Source organism: Chiloscyllium plagiosum, chromosome 25 (assembly GCF_004010195.1).
Source record: "Chiloscyllium plagiosum isolate BGI_BamShark_2017 chromosome 25, ASM401019v2, whole genome shotgun sequence".
NCBI lineage: Eukaryota > Metazoa > Chordata > Chondrichthyes > Orectolobiformes > Hemiscylliidae > Chiloscyllium > Chiloscyllium plagiosum.
Window position 1 is genome coordinate 42,337,408 of NC_057734.1, and position 21,645 is coordinate 42,359,052.

Consider the following 21,645-nt stretch of genomic DNA (forward strand, 5'->3'; position numbering starts at 1 on the left):
CTGGTGTACCGCTGGTGTACCGCTGGTGTACCGCTGGTGTACTGCTGGTGTACCGCTGGTGTACTGCTGGTGTACTGTGCCTTCACTTTTTGGATTGACTACAGTAAGTTGCGAAAGCTTCTTCAGCAGCAGTTCCCAAACCCCTGATCTACACCACCTAGTTAGAGAAGAGCAAACCAAAACTTCCCAGTTCCTTTCCAATTAATAAAGCATTCAGACTTGGAAGTAAATCATCATTCGTCGCTATCTAGCATCAGATAGACTGAAGAAGAAGGCTTACCGTTGCATTTCAGGGACAGTTAAGGATGAACCATAAATGCTGATCTTGTGATGATGTTTTTATCTTCAAAATTAACTCCGCACGGTGGCTCAGTGGTTAGCACTGCTACCTCACAGCGCCAGGGACCCGGGTTCGATTCCAGCCTCGGGTGACTCTCCGCGTGGAGTTTGCACATTCTCCCATCGTCTGCGTGTGTTTCCTCCGGGTGCTCTGGTTCCCTCCCACAGTCCAAAAATGTGCAGGTCAGGTGAACTGGCCATGCTAAATTCCCCATAATGTTAGATACGTTAGTCAAAGTGAAATGGGTCTGGGTGGGTTATTCTTCGGAGGGTCAGTGTGGACTGGTTGGGCCAAAGGGCCTGTTTCTACACTGTAGGGAATCTAAAATCTAATCAAATAGTGAGAGCTGAGGAGGTCTTGATAAGTTTGAGTTGAAAGAGAGAAGCTGGAGAGGAGATTATTGGAGACACCAAGCCTGGAGGTACTGAGGGTTTTGGGACATGATTTGGGTATCAAGGAGTGAGGGTAACAATGGATAGAACATGGGTTCCAGAACTGAAAAGAAATGTAAGCAAAAAAAATTTAAAATTTGTGAAGGCAGCTAGCAGAACTCTGAGGTGCACTCATTTTCGATATGTTCAGCATATTCTGGGACTCTGAAGACCTGGATGGATTACTTGCTTCCTCAGTTAAAGGCAGCTCAACTTTAGGAGTTATTTCAAGGTTTGTTATCAAATCATTAAAACAACATTCTCTGTAATGGCGTCCTGTCAATCAAGGAATTCCCAATGATCCTTTGAGACTCAGGCCAAATATTTAGATACAAAATGAAACTGCACAGGGAATTGTGAGAGTGGCTAATCTCATTATATTCTTGTTTATAAAATCAACTCCAACTACTAAAGAACTAAGCAGAAAATAAACCCTCACTTGTAGCTGTCTTCCTAATTAATATTTGTATAGATCCTTATGTCAGCTACATGGAACAATGCGTTGACACAATTCAGAAAACTGGATGTAATCTGATAGGGGTCTGAGTGAGGTGAGGGAGATCGGCAAGATGTCCTGTGAGGTCCATCTTGATTTCAGGAGAACATTTGTCCATCTTTTATGCTGTTGACGATCAGAGCAGCAAGTTTCTCACTGGGCAGTGACAAGTTACCAATTATGCTGCATTATTGCAATTTGAATAGATTTTAACACCACAACTGATCCTATTAATATTCAGCATCTTATCAAATATGCCAAACAAGCTAGACTGTAAGAAACCTTGACGCTGATGAACAGAGCAGTTTGTCACTTGCTCCAAAGGGCCTCCAGCTTGGGCATAGGGACCAACATCTCAGAGCATGCTCCATGGACAGCGGCCACACAACACACACCTGCCTCTTAAAAACCCTCATGACACATTGCTGATCCACCCACAATATGGGTCTGTACATCACAGCATCACTGGCAACCCTCATTATAACATTGCAGCGAAGAAAGTGTGTGTTCAGGGGTGAACATGCACCCGGCTGCATCTCCAGGCTCTTTATTCACTCACTCTGAGCTTATCTGGATGCTCATGGTATCCCATGGTCCTGCCTTGCCTTTTTTGTGCTTATCCCCCTCAGCCAGAAATACCAGGCTGACCTTATTTCTGTCTCAGCTTGCTGGTTCGTGCAGCCGAAGCCAGGAGGTTTGACACAGTTGTCAGTGGGCCTCAGTCAGGTCCAGGGAGATAGCCCTCGCTCAGGGAGACCCAGCACAGTAAGTCAAGGGCAGCCTCCAATACTAGACCAGTGACCAGGAGATGGTCAGTCAGCTACTTGGGAGGGTCAGAATCAGGATTCTCTCCCTGTAAGGGGTGAGGAGCTGCATGTTGGGCAGCCCACCACTCGTTTTGACTCCTTTTTTGCCGACTGCGGGCTGATTTCTTTCTGGAATGAGAGACAGGCTAGTACTAAAGGAGGTGAAGGCGGGAGGCACATTATATTCAGTGCACGTGGGAAGGTGCCCTGAGTGAGTACGTAGGCAGCGCAGAGGACATGCAGCGTTAGTGGTGTCAGGGATTGGAATGGATGACAGCGAGTGACGGAAGATGTTGCATGTAATAGTGAGAGTGGTACAGGTTGGCTCTTGGTGGGAGATAGGTACGAGGAGAGGGAGTGAATGAGAGATACCAGACGGAAAATTGTGCTGTTTGCGCTGAGGAAGGTCATTGACCTTCTTCCCCCAGCAGCTGAGACTGGTTTAACCCAATTGGCAACCTTGAATCAGGCTGGCAAGGCCTGGTATTGTGGCCTCCTCTCCTGGTCCTGGGAGAAGATGAAATCCCACCTCTGTACCACTTTATCCAGCAAGTCTGTGCCCACAGAGTCAGGTGCCAAATTTGAGTCAGGTGCCAAATTTGCTTCTTATTTGCCATGCCCCGGGTCAATGTCAGGAACCATGCAGGGCAGCTCTGGCCTGACTTTGCCTGTTCAGGTGCATCATGGCTTTTAAAGATAGCGAGGGCACCAGGAATGCTGGTGAATTTGAAGATATTCGCTGAGTGGCGAGTTGTTTTGGAAATGCCTTGATGGAATTGGATGTGAGGGGCACCGTGGGTTTGGGGTAGATTTAATGAGGGGAGTTTGGTAAGAAACAACAGGAAAATCCGATTGGCCATTCAGCAGAAATCCCTGCCAAAAAGAAACGCGGCCCGTGATTATTCAACAAGATCAACAAACATCTGCTGACTGGATCCAAGCTCCATTCAAAGGGAATGAGCTCATGTGGTGTCACAGACACTGGGAGAAAGTGCAAACTCCACATAGAATTGAACCGGATCCCTGGCGCTGTGAGGCAGCAGTGCTAACCACTGAGCCACCGTGCTGCCTCAAAGTAATTAAATAGTAAGCCGCAAAGTTGTGATTCAGGAGTAACCACTCCGTCTCGGATTCTCATAACTTACAGACCTCAGTTAAGAGTCCTCTTACCCTCCTCCATTGCAAAGAAACAGCCCCAGTTTATCCAATCCTTCATTGCTGATGTTTCCATTCCTCAACACCAGGTTACAGTCCAACAGGTTTATTTGGAAGCACTAGCTTTCAGAGGTTGTGGTTGTGATGAAGGAGCTGCTGAAGGAGCAGTGCTCCGAAAGCTAGTACTTCCAATAAGCTGTTGGACCACAATCTGGTGTTGTGTGATTGTTAACTTTGTCCACCCCAGTCCAACACTCGCACCTCCACATCATGGTTTCCATTCCTGACAACATCAATCCAGTATGATCATATCCTTGATGATCAAAACTGTAAGCTGTGATCTCAATAGTCCTTCAGACATTTTTAACATTATCTCCCTGCTCTTATATTATTTGCTACAGCTAATAAAAAAAAGAAAAATAGCTGTGTTTGCTTTCTCAGCCACTTTATCTACCCAGCATGCTGTCTTCAAAGATCTGTGGACATGCCTTCTTTCTGCCTGTCTATCCTACTCTGTATTCTACCTCTCATTGTTATCCCTTGCTTTGTTTGCCCTTCCCAAATAGAGTTGTATGTATTATATATACCTGCCCACCAGACCAGTCCACCTATACTTCGAATATTACAGCGCAGTACAGGCCCTTCGGCCCTCGATGTTGTGCCGACCTGTGAAACCAATCTGAAGCCCATCTAACCTACATTATTCCATTGTCATCCATATGTCTATCCAATAACCCTTAAATGCCCTTAAAGTTGGCGAGTCTACTATGATGCAGGCAGGTCGTTCCACACTCCTACTACTCTCTGAGTAAAGAAACTACCTCTGACATCTGTCCTATATCCATCATCCCTCAATTTAAAGCTATGTCCCCTCATGGTAGCCATCACCATCCAAGGAAAAAGGCTCTCACTATCCACCCTATGTAAACTTCTGATTATCTGATATGTCTCAATTAAGTCACCGCTCAGCCTCCTTCTCTCTAACAATAACAGCCTCAAGTCCATCAGCCTTTCCTCCATACCAGGTAACATCCTTGTAAATCTCCTCTGAACCCTTTCCAAAGCTTCCACATCCTTTCTGTAATGTGGTGACCAGAACTGTAGGTGATACTCTAAGTGTGGCCGCACCAGAGTTTTTACAGTTGCAGCATGATCTCATGGTTCTGAAACTCAATCCCTCTACCAATAAAGACTAACACACCGTTTGCCTTCTTAACAACCCTATCAACCTGGGTGGCAACTTTCAGGGATGGTACATGGACACCGAGATCTCTCTGCTCATCTACGTTAGCAAGAACCTTACCATTAGCCAAGTACTCTGCATTCCTGTTATTCCTTATAATCCACGGGGTTATTCTTCACTTGCAACCACATGATCAGTTTTTGTACCAAATGTAAACTTCCTAATTATGGTCCAACATGGAAATCTAAAACATTGATGGATATCTCAAAAAAAAATCTGGAAACTAGTACTAAGGCTTTCAATGCCCAACTGGGTACAGCTGCCAGTCAAAAAAACACCCATTGCTTGAGCCAGCTTGGTACTTTCCCTTGGACCCCAAGGGCTTTTATTTCTCAAAGCAGTCAGCCACATAGAACCTTATCAAATACTCTTTGAGAATTCATGTGCGATTATATTAAACACACTCATCAGCCTTACTTGTCTCCATCTTGAAAAGTTCAGTCAAGTTTATCAGAGGTGACTTTATCTTCACCAAAATCATCTGACCAACCTTGATTAGTCTGCACCTTCCTCCTTAATATTTTGCCCAACACTGAAGCTGGGTTTGACTGACTTGTAATTACTTGCTATTATCTCTGCCTTAATAGTACATTTATACAAAGGGAACCATACTCTGCAAACAGAAAGAATATGTTCAAGCCTAGCAGGACAAGACGTGCTCACGTTCTTTTTTCCATAAGGTGCACAAGGAGAGCTGTGTGCTCAGAGGAGACCTCGGTTATCTGTAAGAATAATAGGGTGGTTATGGTAGGGGATTTTAACTTTCCAAACATAGATTGGGACTGCCATAGTGTTAAGGGTTTAGATGGAGAGGAATTTGTTAGGTGTGTACAAGACAATTTTCAGTATGTGGATGTACCTACTGGAGAAGGTGCAAAGCTTGACCTACTCTTGGGAAATAAGGCAGGGCAGGTGACTGAGGTGTCAGTGGGGGAGCACTTTGGGGCCAGCGACCATAATTCTATTCGCTTTTAAATAGTGATGGAAAAGGATAAAACGGATCTGAAAATTGAAGTTCTAAATTGGAGAAAAGCCAATTTTGACGGTATTAGGCAAGAACTTTCAAAAGCTGATTGGGGGCAGATGTTCGCAAGTAAAGGGACACTTGGAAAATGGGAAACCTTCAGAAATGGGATAACAAGAATCCAGAGACAATATATTCCTGTTAGGGTGAAAGGCAAGGCTGGTAGGTATTGGGAATGATGGATGACTAGAGAAATTTGGAGGTCGTTAAGAAAAAGAAAGAAGCATATGTCAGATATAGATAGGAGAGACTGAGTGAATCCTTAGAAGAGTATAAAGGCAGTAGGAGTATACTTAAGGAGGAAATCAGGAGGGCAAAAAGGGGACATGAGATAGCTTTGGCCAATAACGTTAAGGAGAATCCAAAGGGATTTTATAAACATATTAAGGTCAAAAGGATAACGGGAGAGAATAGGGCCCCTCAAAGATCAGCAAGGCAGCCTTTGTGTGGAACCACAGGAGATGGGGGAGATACCAAACAAGTATTTTGCATCAGTGTTTACTGTGGAAAAGGATATGGAAGATATAGAATGTAGGGAAATAGATGGTGACATCTTGAAAAATGTCCATATTATAGAAGAAGAGGTGCTGGATGTCTTAAATGCATAAAGGTGGATACATCCCCAGGACCTGATCAAGTGTACCTGGAAGTGATTGCTGGGCCCCTTGCTGAGATATTTGTATCATTGATAGTCACAGGTGAGGTGCTGGAAGACTGAAGGTTGGCTAATGTGGTGATACTATTTTAGAAAGATGGTAAGGACAAGCCAGGGAACTATAGACTGGTGAGCCTGACGTCAGTGCTGGGCAGTTTGTTGAAGGGAGTCCTGAGGGACAGGATGTACATGTATTGGAAAGGCAAAGACTGATTAGGGATAGTCAATATGGCTTTGTGCGTGGGTAATCATGTCTCACAAACTTGATGGAGTTTTTGAGGAAGTAACAAAGAGAATTGATGAGGGCAGGGCAGTGGGCGTGATCTATATGGATTTCAGTAAGGCGTTTGACAAGGTTCCCAATGGGAGACTGGTGAGCAAGGTTAGACCTCATGGACTTCCGGGAAAACTAGCCATTTGGATATAGAACTGGCTCAAAGCTAGAAGACAGAGGGTGGTGGTGGAGGGTTACTTTTCAGACTGGAGGCCTGTGAGCAGTGGAGTGCCACAAGGGTCGGTGCTGACCACTTCCTGACGGACTTGTGGTCAAAGGTGTTTTCCTTCACAAATTTCTCCATGAAGGACAGGTGATATGGAACGGTCCTACTCCTTGGAGCTTTCCACAGCAGCGAAGCCAGGCCCATCCTTCACTACACCGGGGACAGGTAGACCCTCAGTATGTAGTGACAGTTGGTATTTGCATACTGAGAGTCTATGGACAGCTTGATGTAGCTATATACGAATGTGCCTATGCAAAGGAAGTCTGAAGAGGGATGCAATGGTGTTTGAGGAGGTTCGTCCCGAGCAGCTCCATGACGCCTGCTCTACAGTTCCGCGAGACGCACACTAAGACAAACATCAACTGCACCTGGACGACTATCAACCCGGTGAATGACGCTCTTTGGTCTGCCCGAAACTTGGTCTTCCAGCTTGAAGGAGTTGACCCTGACTGAGTGTTGCAGACTGGCACATTCCAAGCTCCTGGCCTAGGTGCTGAGGGATGCTATGAAGCTTGGGTCAGCTGCTGCCAAGGCGCGGTGGGGAAAGACCACCGCGTAGGCTTCTTCTGCCAAAGAATAATGGGGATCCATTCAGTAATTGGACCCTGCTGACTAAATACCAAGAGGTTGACTGTAAATACAGAGAATGGTGAACATCAAAGACTTAATTTAGTGTCTGTAAGTAAAGAGAGTGTAGATGTGAATGGCTCCATTAACTGTACATGTACCAAAGATTTATTTATATGAATAAAGAACATTTTTGCAATTAAAAAGAATTTGAAAATGACAAGCTTGGCCATAACCCTGCATCACATCAGAATCCTAACTCCTGATATGTTCTATTGTAATTTGAGATCTCCAAAGTTAATGCTTTGTTTTCTCACTCAGCTAATGTTTGTTTTATCTTTGTTCACAGCATCACTGACCGGGTAAACAATAAAGAAAATGAACTGTTTTGGAAATTCACCAGCAACTATCTGAGAGAGGATGAAGTTAACGTGTAATTAGTGCCGACTGTGTACAGTTTTTATTGTAGTTGATGTGACCCTCTTACTCAGCTGGCTACAGTCAGACCATTGGACAGTCTTCAAACCAGTTACCACCTTTCAGAAGGGAAAAATGAAATACTTTCAAACCTTTGCTCTAACGTAAATCTCAAGAAATCTTTTTTCCCCCGAATCTGACAGCTGGATAATAACCGAGCTGCAATAACAATTAGGGAAGCCTTTTTTTTTAAAGAAGATCTGATTATTTATTCATTGTGCAACATTTAGTGTGAGGCAAATTTCCATGTGCAAGTGATCATGTCATTTCTAAGATAGTGTGACCCACTCTATGTGGCTGTATCTCATCATGGATGTTGTTAATAATTTTATAGATAGATAATAGATAAGAGTCAGCTCTTACCATATTAGTAAATGACGTGGAACAGATTTATACTAAGTTCCTGTCCATATTTTAACAGAGATATGTCGATGTTAATTTGAATAGTCAAATGCCTCATGACATAGCAGAAACAATGATTTTCAGTATAGATCTATATGCTGTCACTGATCTCAATTTCAAGATGTGCAATTATATAAAGGTTGATGAAAATTATTTACTGAGGTACCTTATTTAGTGATGCCATTTACACATTGGTATCAACACCCAACAGAAAACACCATATCAAACCAATATAGCCCTTAGCAAATACTCGATTCATCAGCTCAAATTGTTCCTGGAGTTTTTTTTTTAGAAGTTTATTCACGGGATATGAGCATTGCCAGTTCAGTTGACATTTACTGCCTGTTCCTAGGTGCTAATGAAAAGGCAGTGGTGAATCTTCAGTTAGAATCACTACAGTCCATGTCATGGACATTCTGCCAGGGTTAATAATAGGCTTCACCTAATATCACACAGTATAAGGTACTCTTAACCCCAACTGAAACTCAACTTTAGACAGACAGAGTAGAAGATCATATAATTTCATGGATGGGTATGTGGTTCAAAAGGGCATTATACAAATGTTTCACACAGTCACTGGTACTTTATTGAAATGTTAATGACTGGAAACAAAGAACAGTCCACTGGCACTTCAAATCTCGCTGCCTGGAACATATCCATCTACACGGATAATTATTGTTGCAATTATATTTTCCATTTAGATAATTTTTGCAGCTGCTCATTCTGCAGTGAGGGAAAAAAACGAGTGGAACTTTCAGACTCTGTTCTTGCTTAATATTTACAAATTAAATTCTCTTCCAGCATCAGCTGAAGTGGTATTTATCTACCTTCTCGAGGTGTCTTTTGTAAATAAAATGGCGACTCTGGTACAGTATCAAAACAGGGTGTACTTTATAATGACAGTGAAATAAAGACGACACTTTACGAGGCGATTCCTTTCTTTAAGAAAACGATATTGTGTAAATAAGGTGTGAATGGCAGGACCCACGTAGTCACTTGGGCTTGAATGCCCTTGAAAGCCCATTTTTGGGCTTTCGGGGTGCCTGTTTGTCTGACCTGTTCACATCTGTCAATTCAAGGGCTGTTTCCCAATGGCCTACTCTTAGCTGGTGTACATTTCTCACCAGTGGCTTCAGATCAAGATGGAATTAGTGCCCACTGGCATTTGAACTCACCAAAGAGCAATACTGTAAACATCAGGGAATCTCGGGTTGACTGGGAGAACTCTCTTGCTTTGCTTCAATGTCGTTCTTTGGGATCCTTGCATCCACAACAGAAGGCCTCTGTCACTGGCTCATCTGAAAGCCAGCACTTCCAACATCACCACTGCACACAAGTTCCAGCCTAACACTATCTGGTCAAGTCTCTGTGCTGGACTTGGAGCCATGAGCTTTGGATTCAAAGAGGCATGTACCACTGCTCTGACAATTCCACTTGGTTAGAGACAAAAAAAAACCCTGCAGATGCTGGAATTCAAGGTAGACAGGCAGGAGGCTGGAAGAACACAGCAAGCCAGGCAGCATCAGGAGGTGGAGAAGTCAACGTTTCGGGTGTAACCTTTCTTCAGTCCTGGTTTGCTGTGTTTTTCCAGCCTCCTGCTTGTCTACCCTGACAATTGCAGAGCTATTTGAAATGGCTGCACCCTGTGATTTTTAGCGAGAGGTGAAAATACATGAAGAGCAGTGTTGTTAAAAATAAATGGAGATCGACTCCTCTGAGGCAATGGAATCAAAGGTTAGATGGGAATGTGGGATTCAAAAAGACAAACACATCAGTCACAACCTTATTGAATGGTGGACCAGGCTTGAGGGGCCAAACGGTCTCCTGCTACTATTTTGTCTGTTTATATGTGGAAGCAGCATGTGGTCCTTTCTCCAGGCACCTCTGGTTATTGGCAGCAACAGATGCAAGACTGCTGTGCTCAGCTTCTGTCTGTGTTAGTGAGTGGAGCTGGGGGTAAGGACAGGTGCATTTTTGCACATGTTAAAGTCTGTATTTCGATATGTAATCATATCGTTAACTCGGCTAAATATAGGGAATCATCTCTCATGGGAAGAGAAAAATCAGCAATTTGTAAACTGAGATCAAACGGCAACAGCCATCGTGTTTAAATCATGAACATTTAAACGCAAGGATTACATTCTTTTGGAAAACACTCAAGAAATAAAAACACTAGAATGAGAATAAAACGAGTTAAGCATAAAAATGGTCTATTGCAGACTTGATGTGTTGAGTTTTGCTCAGATTATTCACATGCTGAGACTATCAGGCCCCTAAAATTCAAAACACAGTTGATTGACATTTTACTTTAGTGCCTAAATATATCATCCCCTCTCCCTGAGGACTACTCCAGCTAAGCATTTCCATGCTGTGCAGAGTTCTGCATTTGTTGGTGATCAGCGTTTGATGTTGTTGGTTTCAGAATGTTCAATGACGTCTGCTGACCTGTTGATAGTTGAATTGAAGGAATCTGCCAATTTCTTTTTTGACTCACCCGTTTAAAATCTGAAGATGACACTGTTCCACAAGAAGTAGTGAATCAGCAATGTCAAGTCGGAAAGTTGTCGGCTGGGTAAAAGGAGAGTGTATTTAGATAGTGTTTCCCGATAATATACTTTATAAGTGCAGCCCCAGTTACAGTCTGAAGGGAAGTTTCAGAACGAGCATTATCTCAATAGTCCTATAGTCCTGGGAAAGAAAGAAGCTCAGTATAGGAGGCAAGTCCAATAAATCTGAATTGCGAGGATTCAGAGACTGAGGCTTGGTGTTACTGCATTATGCAAAATCACTCTGTTTTGCCCCTTGGGACTTTTTTTTTGTTACCATGCATAGTCCAAAAGAGCGACAAGTCTGCATCAAGATATCCTCTGGAACTTCACTAAAGGGCTCCTTCTTTGTACATGATGCTAAAACCTTTTTAAAACATTAGATGAAGAAGTAATTACATTAATTCGGAAAGTACAAAATAATTGTGGCCCTTCATTTCCGAAATAACACATCCTGTGGATCCAACTCTTTTATTACGGCAGTTAAGAAAATAATAGAGAGATGGATCAGAGGAAACCAAACGATGGCCTCCCCCTACTCAGGGCTGAGACCGCCCACCCCCATCACCTCCCCAGCCCCAATTTTTTTAAAGAGAATCCTGCACCAATACCCATGAAAAAGATGAACCTCATCTCGAAGATCAGAATCTGTTTGAAGATCAGACAGCAAGGAATAACTATCATGAAGCTCATAAAGGTCTCAGTCACTTTCAGTAAGACTGTTTTATGGATTCACCTGCCAATGCAAGAAGTGCAAAACCTGCACCCACACCTCCCACATCACATCCGTCCAATGCCCCAAAGGATCCTTCCACATCCGACAGAAATTTACCTGTACTTCCACGAATGGCATCCAGTGTATCTGTTACATCCAATGTGGTCTCCTCTACATGGGAGAGATAGGACACCAACTTGCGGAACATTTCAGAGAACATCTCTGGGACACACGCACTAAACAACCCCACCGCCCTGTGGCTGGACACTTCAACTCCCCCTCCCACTCCACCAAGGACGTGCAAGTGCTGGGCCTCCTCCATCGCCAAACCCTAGCCACCCAACGCCTGGAGGAAGAATGCCTCATCTTCAACCTTGGGACCCTCCAACCACACGGGATCAATGTGGATTTCACCAGTTTCCTCATTTCCCCTGCCCCCACCCTATCCCAGATCAAACCTTCCAACTCAGCACCGCCCTTTTGACTTGTCCTAGCTGTCCATCTTCCTTCCCATCTATCTGCTCCACCCTCCTCTCCAACCTATCACCATCACCCCCCACCTTCATCTATCTATCGTATTCCCAGCTACCTTCCGCCCAGTCCCACCCCCTCCCATTTATCTCTCAGCCCCCTTAGTCCCCCTCCCCCATTTCTGATAAAGTGCTTATGTGCGAAATGTCGACTCTCCTGCTCCTTGGATGCTGCCTGACCTGCTGTGCTTTTCCAGCAAATCTACATCGATTCCTGCAGCACAGAAACAGGCCCTTGCCCAACCAATCCATGCCGACCATAATCTCAAACTAAACTAGTCCCACCTGCCTGTGCTTGGCCCATATCCCTCCAAAGATTTCTTATTCATGAACTTATTCAAATGCCTTTTAAACATTGTAGCTGTATCTGCATCCATCACTTTTTCATTCCACACACAGACCACTCTTAAAAAAAAAACATCCCCCTCATGTTTTTTAAAATCTTGCTCCTCTCACCTGAAAAATATGATCCATAGTCACAAAATCCCCTAGCTTAGGGAAAAGACACCCGCCATTCACCTTATCTATGCCTGGTCATGACTTTATAAACCTCTATAAGGCCATCTCTCAACCTCCTACGCTCCAGTGAAAAAAGTCCCAGCCTATCCAACCTCTCCATATAACCCAAACCTTTCATTCATGGCAACATCCTGGTACCCTCTCCAGGTTAATAATATCCTTCCTATTAGGGACACACAGTGGCTCAGTGGTTAGCACTGCTGCCTCACAGCACTAGAGACCCAGGTTCGATTCCACCCTTGAGTGACTGTCTGTGTGAAGTTTGCACATTCTCCCCGTGTCTGTGTGGGTTTCCACCCACAGTCCAAAGATGTGCAGGCTAGGTGAATTGGCCACGCTAAATTGAGTTAGGTGCATCACTCAGCGGTGAGTGTAGGGGAATGGGTCGGTGTGGACCTGTTGGGCCGAAGGGCCTGTTTCCACACTATAGGTAATCTAATCTATTACAGTCAATGGAAATAACTGAAATCCCTCATTCCTGCAACCATTTGAGTGAATGTCATTGCTATTTTTTCGCAAGTATGCACGTCCTTCCTAATGTATAAGTTTTGTTTTATTCATTCACAGAATGTGGGCATTGCTGGCTGCACCAGCATTTATTGCCCATCCCCAGTTGGCCTTCAGAAGGCGGTAGTGAGCTACCTTTTTGAACTGCTGCAGTCCATGTGCTGTAGTATCTTGTATTAGAGGCAGTACTTCAGTTGTTTTACATAAGATTAGCAAAACTTTATATCTAATGTAGTTTATCCCTCTACCTAGGAAGCCCAGGATCAGAAATATTTTGTTAGCCTTTTCTGTCATGTTTGTATACAAATACCCCAAGTTTCCCTGTTCTTGCATACTCTTTAAACTCAACCATTACATTTTATTGGCTGTTACAAAATAATCCATTCTGCCATCATTGCCCAGAGTCCACAAGGAGCCGTAGGCCTCTACTGCTGTTCACTGCAGGCTGTACAGCATTGTCATCCCTCTCTCTGTCCATCTTCTCATGCTGCCCATCCAAGCCCCTAGTGGCCTGAGCTGTTACTTCCTGAAGCTTGACCGACTATTGTTGTCAAATCAAATTCTCATCTCTCCTTTTACAGTGGTTGTACTTTGTCAATTTCCACTGCAGCTATAAGTGTTACAAAGATGAGGCACTGCTGCCTCACAGCGCCAGAGACCCGGGGTCAATTCCCACCTCGGGTGACTGACTGTGTGGAGTTTGCACGTTCTCCCCGTGTCTGCGTGGGTTTTCTCCGGTTTCCTCCCACAGTCCAAATAAAATGTGCAGGTTAGGTGAATTGGCCATGTTAAATTACCTATAGTGTTAGTTGCAGAGGTAAATGTAGGGGATTGGGTCTGGGTGGGTTGCGCTTCGGCAGGTCGGTGTGGACTTGTTGGGCCGAAGGGCCTGTTTCCACACTGTAAGTAATCTAATCTAATCTTACAGGAATCAATAAGGTTGGGTGTTCATCTCAGGCGCAAGTTGTAAACCTCAGATGGTTCCCAATTTGTACTCATCCAGTCCTGGATGCTCAACAAGTCAAGATAGGTAACAATGAGATCGAGCTGGGACTTATCAGCAGACATAAAGGAACATTGTGTTTTCAGATTATGTTGCCAAGGGACAGCACATAGATGTGAAATAGGAAGTGACCAAGGACAGATGCTCCATGGTAACAGTCCAAAAGCCAGAAGTGAAGCCACTACCAGATAGCTTAAACATGGGGAACACAAGAGCAATCCATTCAGTCAAAGGAGCCAGGGGAATACTGTGATCAATCACATTAAAGCCTCAAAGAAGTTGAGATGTATAGAGGGACAGTTACCAAGGTCATAGGATGGCCATTTGTGACTTTGGTGAGGACTCTGGCAGTTCAGTGGCCGTAATGGAAACCAGTTGCAAGCCAGCTACCTGAAGAAGGAGCAGTGCTCCGAAAGCTAGTGCTTCCAAATAAACCCACTGGACTATAACCTGGTGTTGTGAGACTTTTAACTTTGTACACCCCAGTCCAACACCGGCTCCCCCATATTAAAACCAATCTAGTCATTCATCACACCGCTGATTGTGGCCTGTCTTACACCGCTGTGTAAGACAGGCCCTTGTGTTTCCCTACAAGTAGCTACTCCTCACAAAAGCTTTTTATTGATTGTGAAACACTCGTACACATCCCAAGGCTGTGAAAGGTGTCATATAAATAAAGTTAGTTCTTCCTTTAAAACTATTACATTGATAAAAAATTGCTGAAGCTAACTTTAGCATGGATCAGGAGTAGGGTCACTGTAATAAGGTTCTGAGCTGCAGGACAGACAGAGGACTAAATTAAGCAAAACTTAATGTTCCAGGAAACAAAACACATGGAACGCAGCTGAGGGCAGGACAGTCCCTCATCAAGTTGCCCCTTCAATAGAATGGTACTCCCTTCTGAGGTTAAATTGTAGCCTTTTGAGCAACGTTTTCACACGATGGCTGACATACTGCAGGGAAGCAGTAAAAGTACGTCTTCAAGTGGGAATGACAGAAACACATTTGGAATTGTAAAAAAAAACACCCAGTACCCTCTTGTGGTTAATCACTCCCACAATATTACATTGGATCAAAGTTGAAACCACATCTGTGTCAGAACAGGTCAGACGCATCATATTACACTGGCCTATCAGCATTAAGTTTCTCTTCAATCTATAACTTAGAAAAAGCACGGACATTTCCATCCATTTTCCATCCAGTCTGACCTTGGTGGGTCTGTACAGTGCATCCTTTGATCATAAAACCATAAAATTATAGAGTGGTTACATCACAGGAGACTAGCTTTCGAGAAAGGCAATTTTGTGAGTTCCACTCTCCTGTCCTCTCACCCTGCAAATGTTTGCTCTTCAAATAATCTTTAGAAAGCCGAGATTAAAGATTTTCCCATCACAGTATGAGACATTGCATTCCTCATTGCTCATGCTGCTACTGGTTTGTCTCCAAATCGATGCCCTCTGGTTCCTCGGTGGTTGGTCGCCAGGAGATCTCTTTTACATTACTCTGTCTAAGCCCCAGAAAAGATAAAGACAACGGGTTCCCTTCCCTAAGGGGCATTAGTAAACCTGACTGGGCTTTTACAACATGTGACAGAGATCTCATGGTCACTGTTACTGAGCCTTATTTTTAACTCCAGATTCACTGACTGGATTTATATTCCACCATCTGCCATGGATAATTTGAACTCATGTTCCCAAAGCATGACTCTGGGCCCCTGGAATTTGAATCTAGTGACATTACCACTACAGCAGCATGTCCACCACCATTAATTCTCCTAATCCGACTTGGATGAAGTCTCCCATTCTCTCTACAGTCTTCACCCCTCTTAGTCTTACGTTACATTTCCACCTCTATGTATTTCCCATTACTTGGCCTATCTAATATATCCAGTGAGGGCATGGCATCTTTAATAATTTAGTCCAACCAAATAAATTCTCTATCTTTGGCCACTTCAGATCACCTCCCTCGCTGGCAGTGGAGTATTCTTCTTAATCAAGACTGCCCTCTCTATGATATTCTTTTCTGCTTGATTTTTCATGAACATCTTGCATCCTGAAATATTTAGTACCCAAACCTGCCCTACTTTGGGACAGATCTCCAGTACTGCCAGCATGCTGTTTCCATGTGGCTATTTACACGAGGTTCACCAACCTTATTTCTCAACTCCCGAATGTAAAATACACATGGAGGACACAATGCAGATGAGGCCCAGCACAGTACATTAATGTACAGCAGCAATGCAACTTCTTATAATGTAAAGTTTGTTACAACCTCACTGGGCTAAGGTCTCAAATCATGATATTTATTGATTGAATTTCAGTGTTACAAGCAAACCAAAGAATTCCATGGTAACAGACCACCTTCTGCAAGGTTCACTGTTACAAGAAGTGCAACAAAAACAGGCTAATCTCAGTGATTTATGACATTACTTGATAGGTAGAATGAATTTGATTTAGGTGACACTTCTCAAATTTATTTAACAGACAGAGCCTGATTGGCATGAAGCCTGAAATTGCTAATAGCCAAGCAGTGTAACTGATATAACTGTCTGTTCCATTCAAACAAGGGCCCAGAGTCCTCCCAAATCTCTCATTCGGTAAAGATAGAAACCTGGTGACAATGTCATAGTCCTCCTGCAGCCCTGAACTTAAAGTTGCCCAGGCACTAACAAACTGGTAGGAGATATAGACTTGGTCAGGTTCTTACCCAAAATATGTGAAGGGAAGAAGAATAAGCAGAAGGATGCTCATGGGCTGAATAGCTTTTATTTTGGGATGTCATCCAATGACCCAATGTGTTAAACACACCTTGTCTAATATAATGCTGAAGCAGAGAGCAGCCAAGTCCTGTTCTACATCTGTGTTAACTAGCTTGTCCCTGCAAGGACAGGATTAGGAGGTGCAAACTTGCCTCAAGAAGGCTAAAGACTAACTGAGCTGTTGTTTCCAATCACTTCCGAAATGTGTAAGGATGGAGTGAGGATACAGTTTCCAAACTGCAGAGGGGGATTCAGCAGGAAGCATTTGTTTAAATTAAGGTTAGAAGGGTAGGAGATGATGGCTATTAATTAATTGTCAAACTATTAAAAAAATGGAGAACAGTTGCAACTGGGCATGAGACAACTGGATTTTGAAGAGGAGTCAGTGGGCTTAAAATTACAACTCTGCTTCTCTCTCTCTCTCTCTCTCTCTCTCTACCAAAATTGCCAAACCTGCTGATTCTCTGCAGCACTTTGTTTTGATTTTAACTGATAGAGCTGTTGGACTGGCACAGTTTAATTCTCTGCAGAAAGGGATGCCCATACTTCTTAGTTTTGATTTGAACATATTGGTTAGAACCCAATACCAGCATTTGAATAATGGCACTCCATGTCTCCAGGTAACTGGTGCACATGAAGAAAGCAGCCAAATTCATTGTCACAACAGTTTACATAAAGAGTGATCCCTTAGGCCAAGGTAGTGATGGGCTGAGGAGATGGAATTAAAGCTGTTCAAGAAACTTTCATTGACTGGGAGAATTACAGCAGCATTTTTATGAATATAATTGCATGACAGGAGATTGCCCAGTGAAGTACAGTACGTCACTATACCAAAGGCTACATCCAAATCACTGAATCCTCCTATCCCCCAGCCGTCAGCAGGGACAGAATGGAGATTCCATAACCCCAACAGGAAAATCTGGTCATTGCCATATACCATGAGCACGTACAGTGAGCACTGTGGAATACAGAGAGTGGACCCACGAATGTCAAAAAAAACACAAATTCCCAGCCATTCTCCAGTACATTAAAATTCACACACTTTTGTTCCCTTAATTAACCTGAAAGTTTCTTATTTAGTATCCCAATCTAACCAAATGTTTGTTAGCAAGGCTCTCATCCTAGAACTTTGACATGTTGGAAGATGATGTGAAATCGATGTAGGATGGTGACTCCAGTGACTCCTCCTTACACAGAATCCAAGGTTGGCGATTCAAAATACCACAAAGCACTCTGAGGGTGAAGGAACTTGTACATTATTGAAATGGGAGTCAGAGATGCTGCAGTTAGAGCTATGGATTCGCAGTTAGGATCTAGCTTTTTAGTGTCACTTCAGTCTGAGGGACCATCAGGAGAGATACTCTGTCTGGGTTCAGATTATAGATTTCCCTTTTATAGACAGGAAGCAGGAAGTGAAGCAAGTTATTGATTGCTGAAGAAGGTTCCAGAAATTACAATTCCATTCAGTCCTCATGAGCACATCTGGGATAAGAACTGGTGATTGATTGCTGAAGGAATGGAGCTTCCTGATTGGAGGACAGAATGATATGGTGTGACAGGTCATATGGGCTTGTAGAGGAGAGTTGTGACATACTTCTTCTTGTAGCGATGGGTAGCACTCAGCACCATAACACCATCCTGTAAACAATGACAAATGCTTGAAGTACAGAAATCAGACTGGACAATTCAAGAGAGAATTGGGCACCATGAGTATTAGGTTACATCACCTTTGGTACAGGACCATTTAGCAGCTTAGATGAGAATTTTAAATTGCTCCCCTTCTCAGATATACGTAAAAGGACTGTGTTGAACTTCATTCAGTGAATAACTCGAAAACAAATTCTGAAATGTATGTATGTAGGGTGCAGACTCCAGGCTGGTGAATTGTGAACAGGGAAGAGGGGCAACGGGATTCAGTGCGGTTGGGGGAAAAAGAATGCAGCAAGTGAAAAGTTGGGGATGGGGACGAGGAGTGTGCAGAATTGGATATGGGTGTGAGGTCTATGAAAACTGCAGTCAGCTACATAATGGGTAGATAGAGGAGCGGAAAAGAATCTGCACTGTTACAGTTACTGGTGATGCACATCCACAAGATATCCTAAAGTGGTTTACAGATACTTCTAAGTGCAACTGCAATGTAGTCAAATCTGTTTGACAACGTGTGTACGGCAAGGTCTGGCAAACAGCAAAGAGATCTGGCTAATTCATGCTGGGATGGTTTTGCTCAAGGGATAATGCATTGGTCAGGACACAAAGGTATTTCTTCCTTTCCTTGCAAAAGTGCCACGGAACCTTTTATGTTCACCTGAACAGGCAGGCAGGGCCTTGGTTTAACCATCTCATCCAAAAAGTCCAAATGGTACAACAACAAATATAAGGGTAAATGCCACAGGTCTGTACTGGGGCTTGAGTTCCTGATCTTCTGGAAAGAGTTCTACATTAAATAATGTTTAACAACATGTGAGGGCATGATGTATAATTGGAGAAGTGCATAAACTGAAAGAGAGGACACAGAATGGAAAAAACAAAAAAGTGTGTGAGGAAGACTGGTACAGAATGGGACTGAGTGGAAAGAACAGTCTCCAATTTATTTTATCAATCCTTTTAAAAGAACTTACCCTTGGACCATCTAATAGAACAGAAAGGGTGGACAGTGAGTGAGTTCCACAACACAATCAGTGAAACCTGATTAGCTGAGTTTACTCCTCAGGGTTCACTGGAATACTGCAGCAAATAACAGGGAAGATCAAAAAGATAAAACAGGAGCATTGTGGTTTAGAAGTTGTGGAGAAAGTGAGGTCTGCAGATGCTGGAGATCAGAGCTGAAAATGTGTTGCTGGAAAAGCGCAGCAGGTCAGGCAGCATCCCAGGAACAGGAGAATTGACGTTTCGGGCATAAGCCCTTCTTCAGGATTCCTGAAGAAGGGCTTACGCCCGAAATGTCGATTCTCTTGTTCCTTGGATGCTGCCTGACCTGCTGCGCTTTTCCAGCAACACATTTTCAGTTTAAAAGTTGTGACCAACACGTCTGATTTTTCGTTCTGCGTGCATGACTTGAACTGCAAAATCAATGGGAGTAAAACATTATTGTTTTTTAATTTGGATCTGACTGAGATTTATATTTGAAAATTGACACTCTGATGTATTATGAACACTCTGGTGAGATCTTAGTTAAACACCCCACATCCTAAATTGTGCTTAGAACACTGGAGAGGGGTAACACAGAATGGAGGAAGGAATAGGAAGCGAATGAGGTGGACACTGGAAGTGAAGCTATGGGAGAATTGGGTGTTAAGTTAATGTGATGAAGAGTGAAAGGGATAACCCGAAGGTGCAATACTGACCTTAATGGACAGAGCGTACAGGTGGTTTAACATGACATGATTTGGTTCTGGTAGCAACGCAGGGTCACACTGTGAAAGCAAAGGGAACAGGCTAAACACGAGCTGTCTACTACAACACTTTAATTGCTAATCTTAACCTCTCTGGAGATACTGGTGATGCACAACAGCTGAACTACTGTTCTAAGATCCTTGGTCAAGCACAAAGAATGTGCGTTTAACTCTACAGACAAAATACTCACTGGGTCCTAGGCTAGTAACGTCCAGAATTTGGGTTTGCTTGCTTGCGAGAGAAAAGAAAATGCATTGCCATACAAGCCTGTAACTTTCAGTCCCTTTCAGCTTTATTCAAGAAACAAAGAGAGTCGGGTCACAGCACGCAGCTCCTGGGATGAGGAATTGGAGCAGACAGCTCCCCACAAAAGGTTGGTCAGAACTGATCAGCTGCAGCTGGAGAGCTGATTGGGACATGTCTGATGGGCCAAATAGCTGTAAAGTTTAATGAAGGGCCCTGGAGAGTTAGAAACTGAAATGCTAACTCCACACTTTGGAACACAGATTGAAAAAAAATGTACTTAGTATGCAGTAATTTGGTTATAAAGCATTGCTGCGATAAACACAGACAGCCATAAACTCACACAGAGTGCTGAGCGCACACATGCACGTTCAGACTGACTCAGCAGAATCATGACCATGTGGTCAGAATTCTGAAATACTATGGACACTAACCTGTAATTCCAACAAAAAGGCTGAACCCGCCAAAAACGGCTGTGACTATAAATTATACAGCAGTTTGGAGACAGAGACACCCAATGAATATCACACCAAAAGTTTTTCAGGGAACTTCTAACAACATTCAGAGGGTGGAAGAGGCAAGTTCAAAACAGAATGGACTGTGATCTCTTGCGACTACAAAGATAACGAGGAGCTGATGGCCCTTGCTCAAGTCACCCCCTGTGAACTATGTCCCAAACTACAAATACATTTGGTGATTTACTTGTTTAAGAAATACACAAAGACAGGGGTTAAAAGGTCAGTTTCAGTTCCGCTGGAGTGAGCTAGTGGGACTGAAGTTCTTGTGCGTGGACTAGTGGAACCGTGGTTCTCATGTGCGCACTAGCCTGGGCTTCAAGGTCACAGTCAAAGAACCCCCATGATACAGGTCAAAGCGACATTCCCGCTGAGTGCTAGCAGTCAGCTAGCTAGCAAGCCAGATAAAAGGAAGCAAGTTCAATAAAGGGACCTCCTCTCACTCTGAAAGGTAGAATTCAGTCATGCCCAAAAAGGAATCAGAACAAGAGAATCTCAACCAACCTGCATAACTAAGGACTAGAACAAACAGCCCTACCAACCATCAAACCAAAAATCTGGGTCCGCTACATCGATGACACCTTTGTCATCACAAAACGAAACAAGATAAAAGAGACATTTAACATCATCAACAACACCCTCACAGGCATAAAGTTCACCAAGGAGGAAGAAACCGACAACAAACTCGCATTCCTGGACGTCACAGTCGAAAGAACGGACCACGGAGAACTACAAACCTGCGTATACAGAAAACCGACAAACACTGACCAAATACTTAACTACACCAGCAACCATCCCAACACACACAAACAAAGCAGTA

At 43.5% G+C, this 21,645-nt stretch overlaps 2 protein-coding genes across 4 annotated transcripts in view; one reads left to right on the forward strand and one right to left on the reverse strand.

Moving 5' to 3' along the window:
• LOC122562790 (transmembrane protein 233) overlaps positions 1 to 7,882 on the forward strand; it is a 56,120-nt gene extending 48,238 nt beyond the window's left edge. Inside the window, exon 3 of the mRNA XM_043715981.1 lies at positions 7,567 to 7,882. Coding sequence (XP_043571916.1) covers positions 7,567 to 7,575 — 9 coding nt within the window. The 3' untranslated portion in view covers positions 7,576 to 7,882. The remainder of the gene's footprint in view (positions 1 to 7,566) is intronic.
• Positions 7,883 to 9,638: 1,756 nt separating this feature from the next.
• LOC122562792 (5'-AMP-activated protein kinase subunit beta-1-like) overlaps positions 9,639 to 21,645 on the reverse strand; it is a 28,940-nt gene continuing 16,933 nt past the window's right edge. For 2 of the 3 annotated variants that reach the window (XM_043715984.1, XM_043715983.1), the window contains exons 6-7: positions 20,019 to 20,087; positions 16,198 to 18,312 (exon numbers count right to left, since the gene is read on the reverse strand). In XM_043715984.1, coding sequence (XP_043571919.1) covers positions 18,235 to 18,312; positions 20,019 to 20,087 — 147 coding nt within the window. In that variant the 3' untranslated portion in view covers positions 16,198 to 18,234. Of the gene's footprint in view, positions 10,665 to 16,197; positions 18,313 to 20,018; positions 20,088 to 21,645 lie in introns of those variants that run through there. The other variant, XM_043715985.1, reaches the window with a different exon arrangement.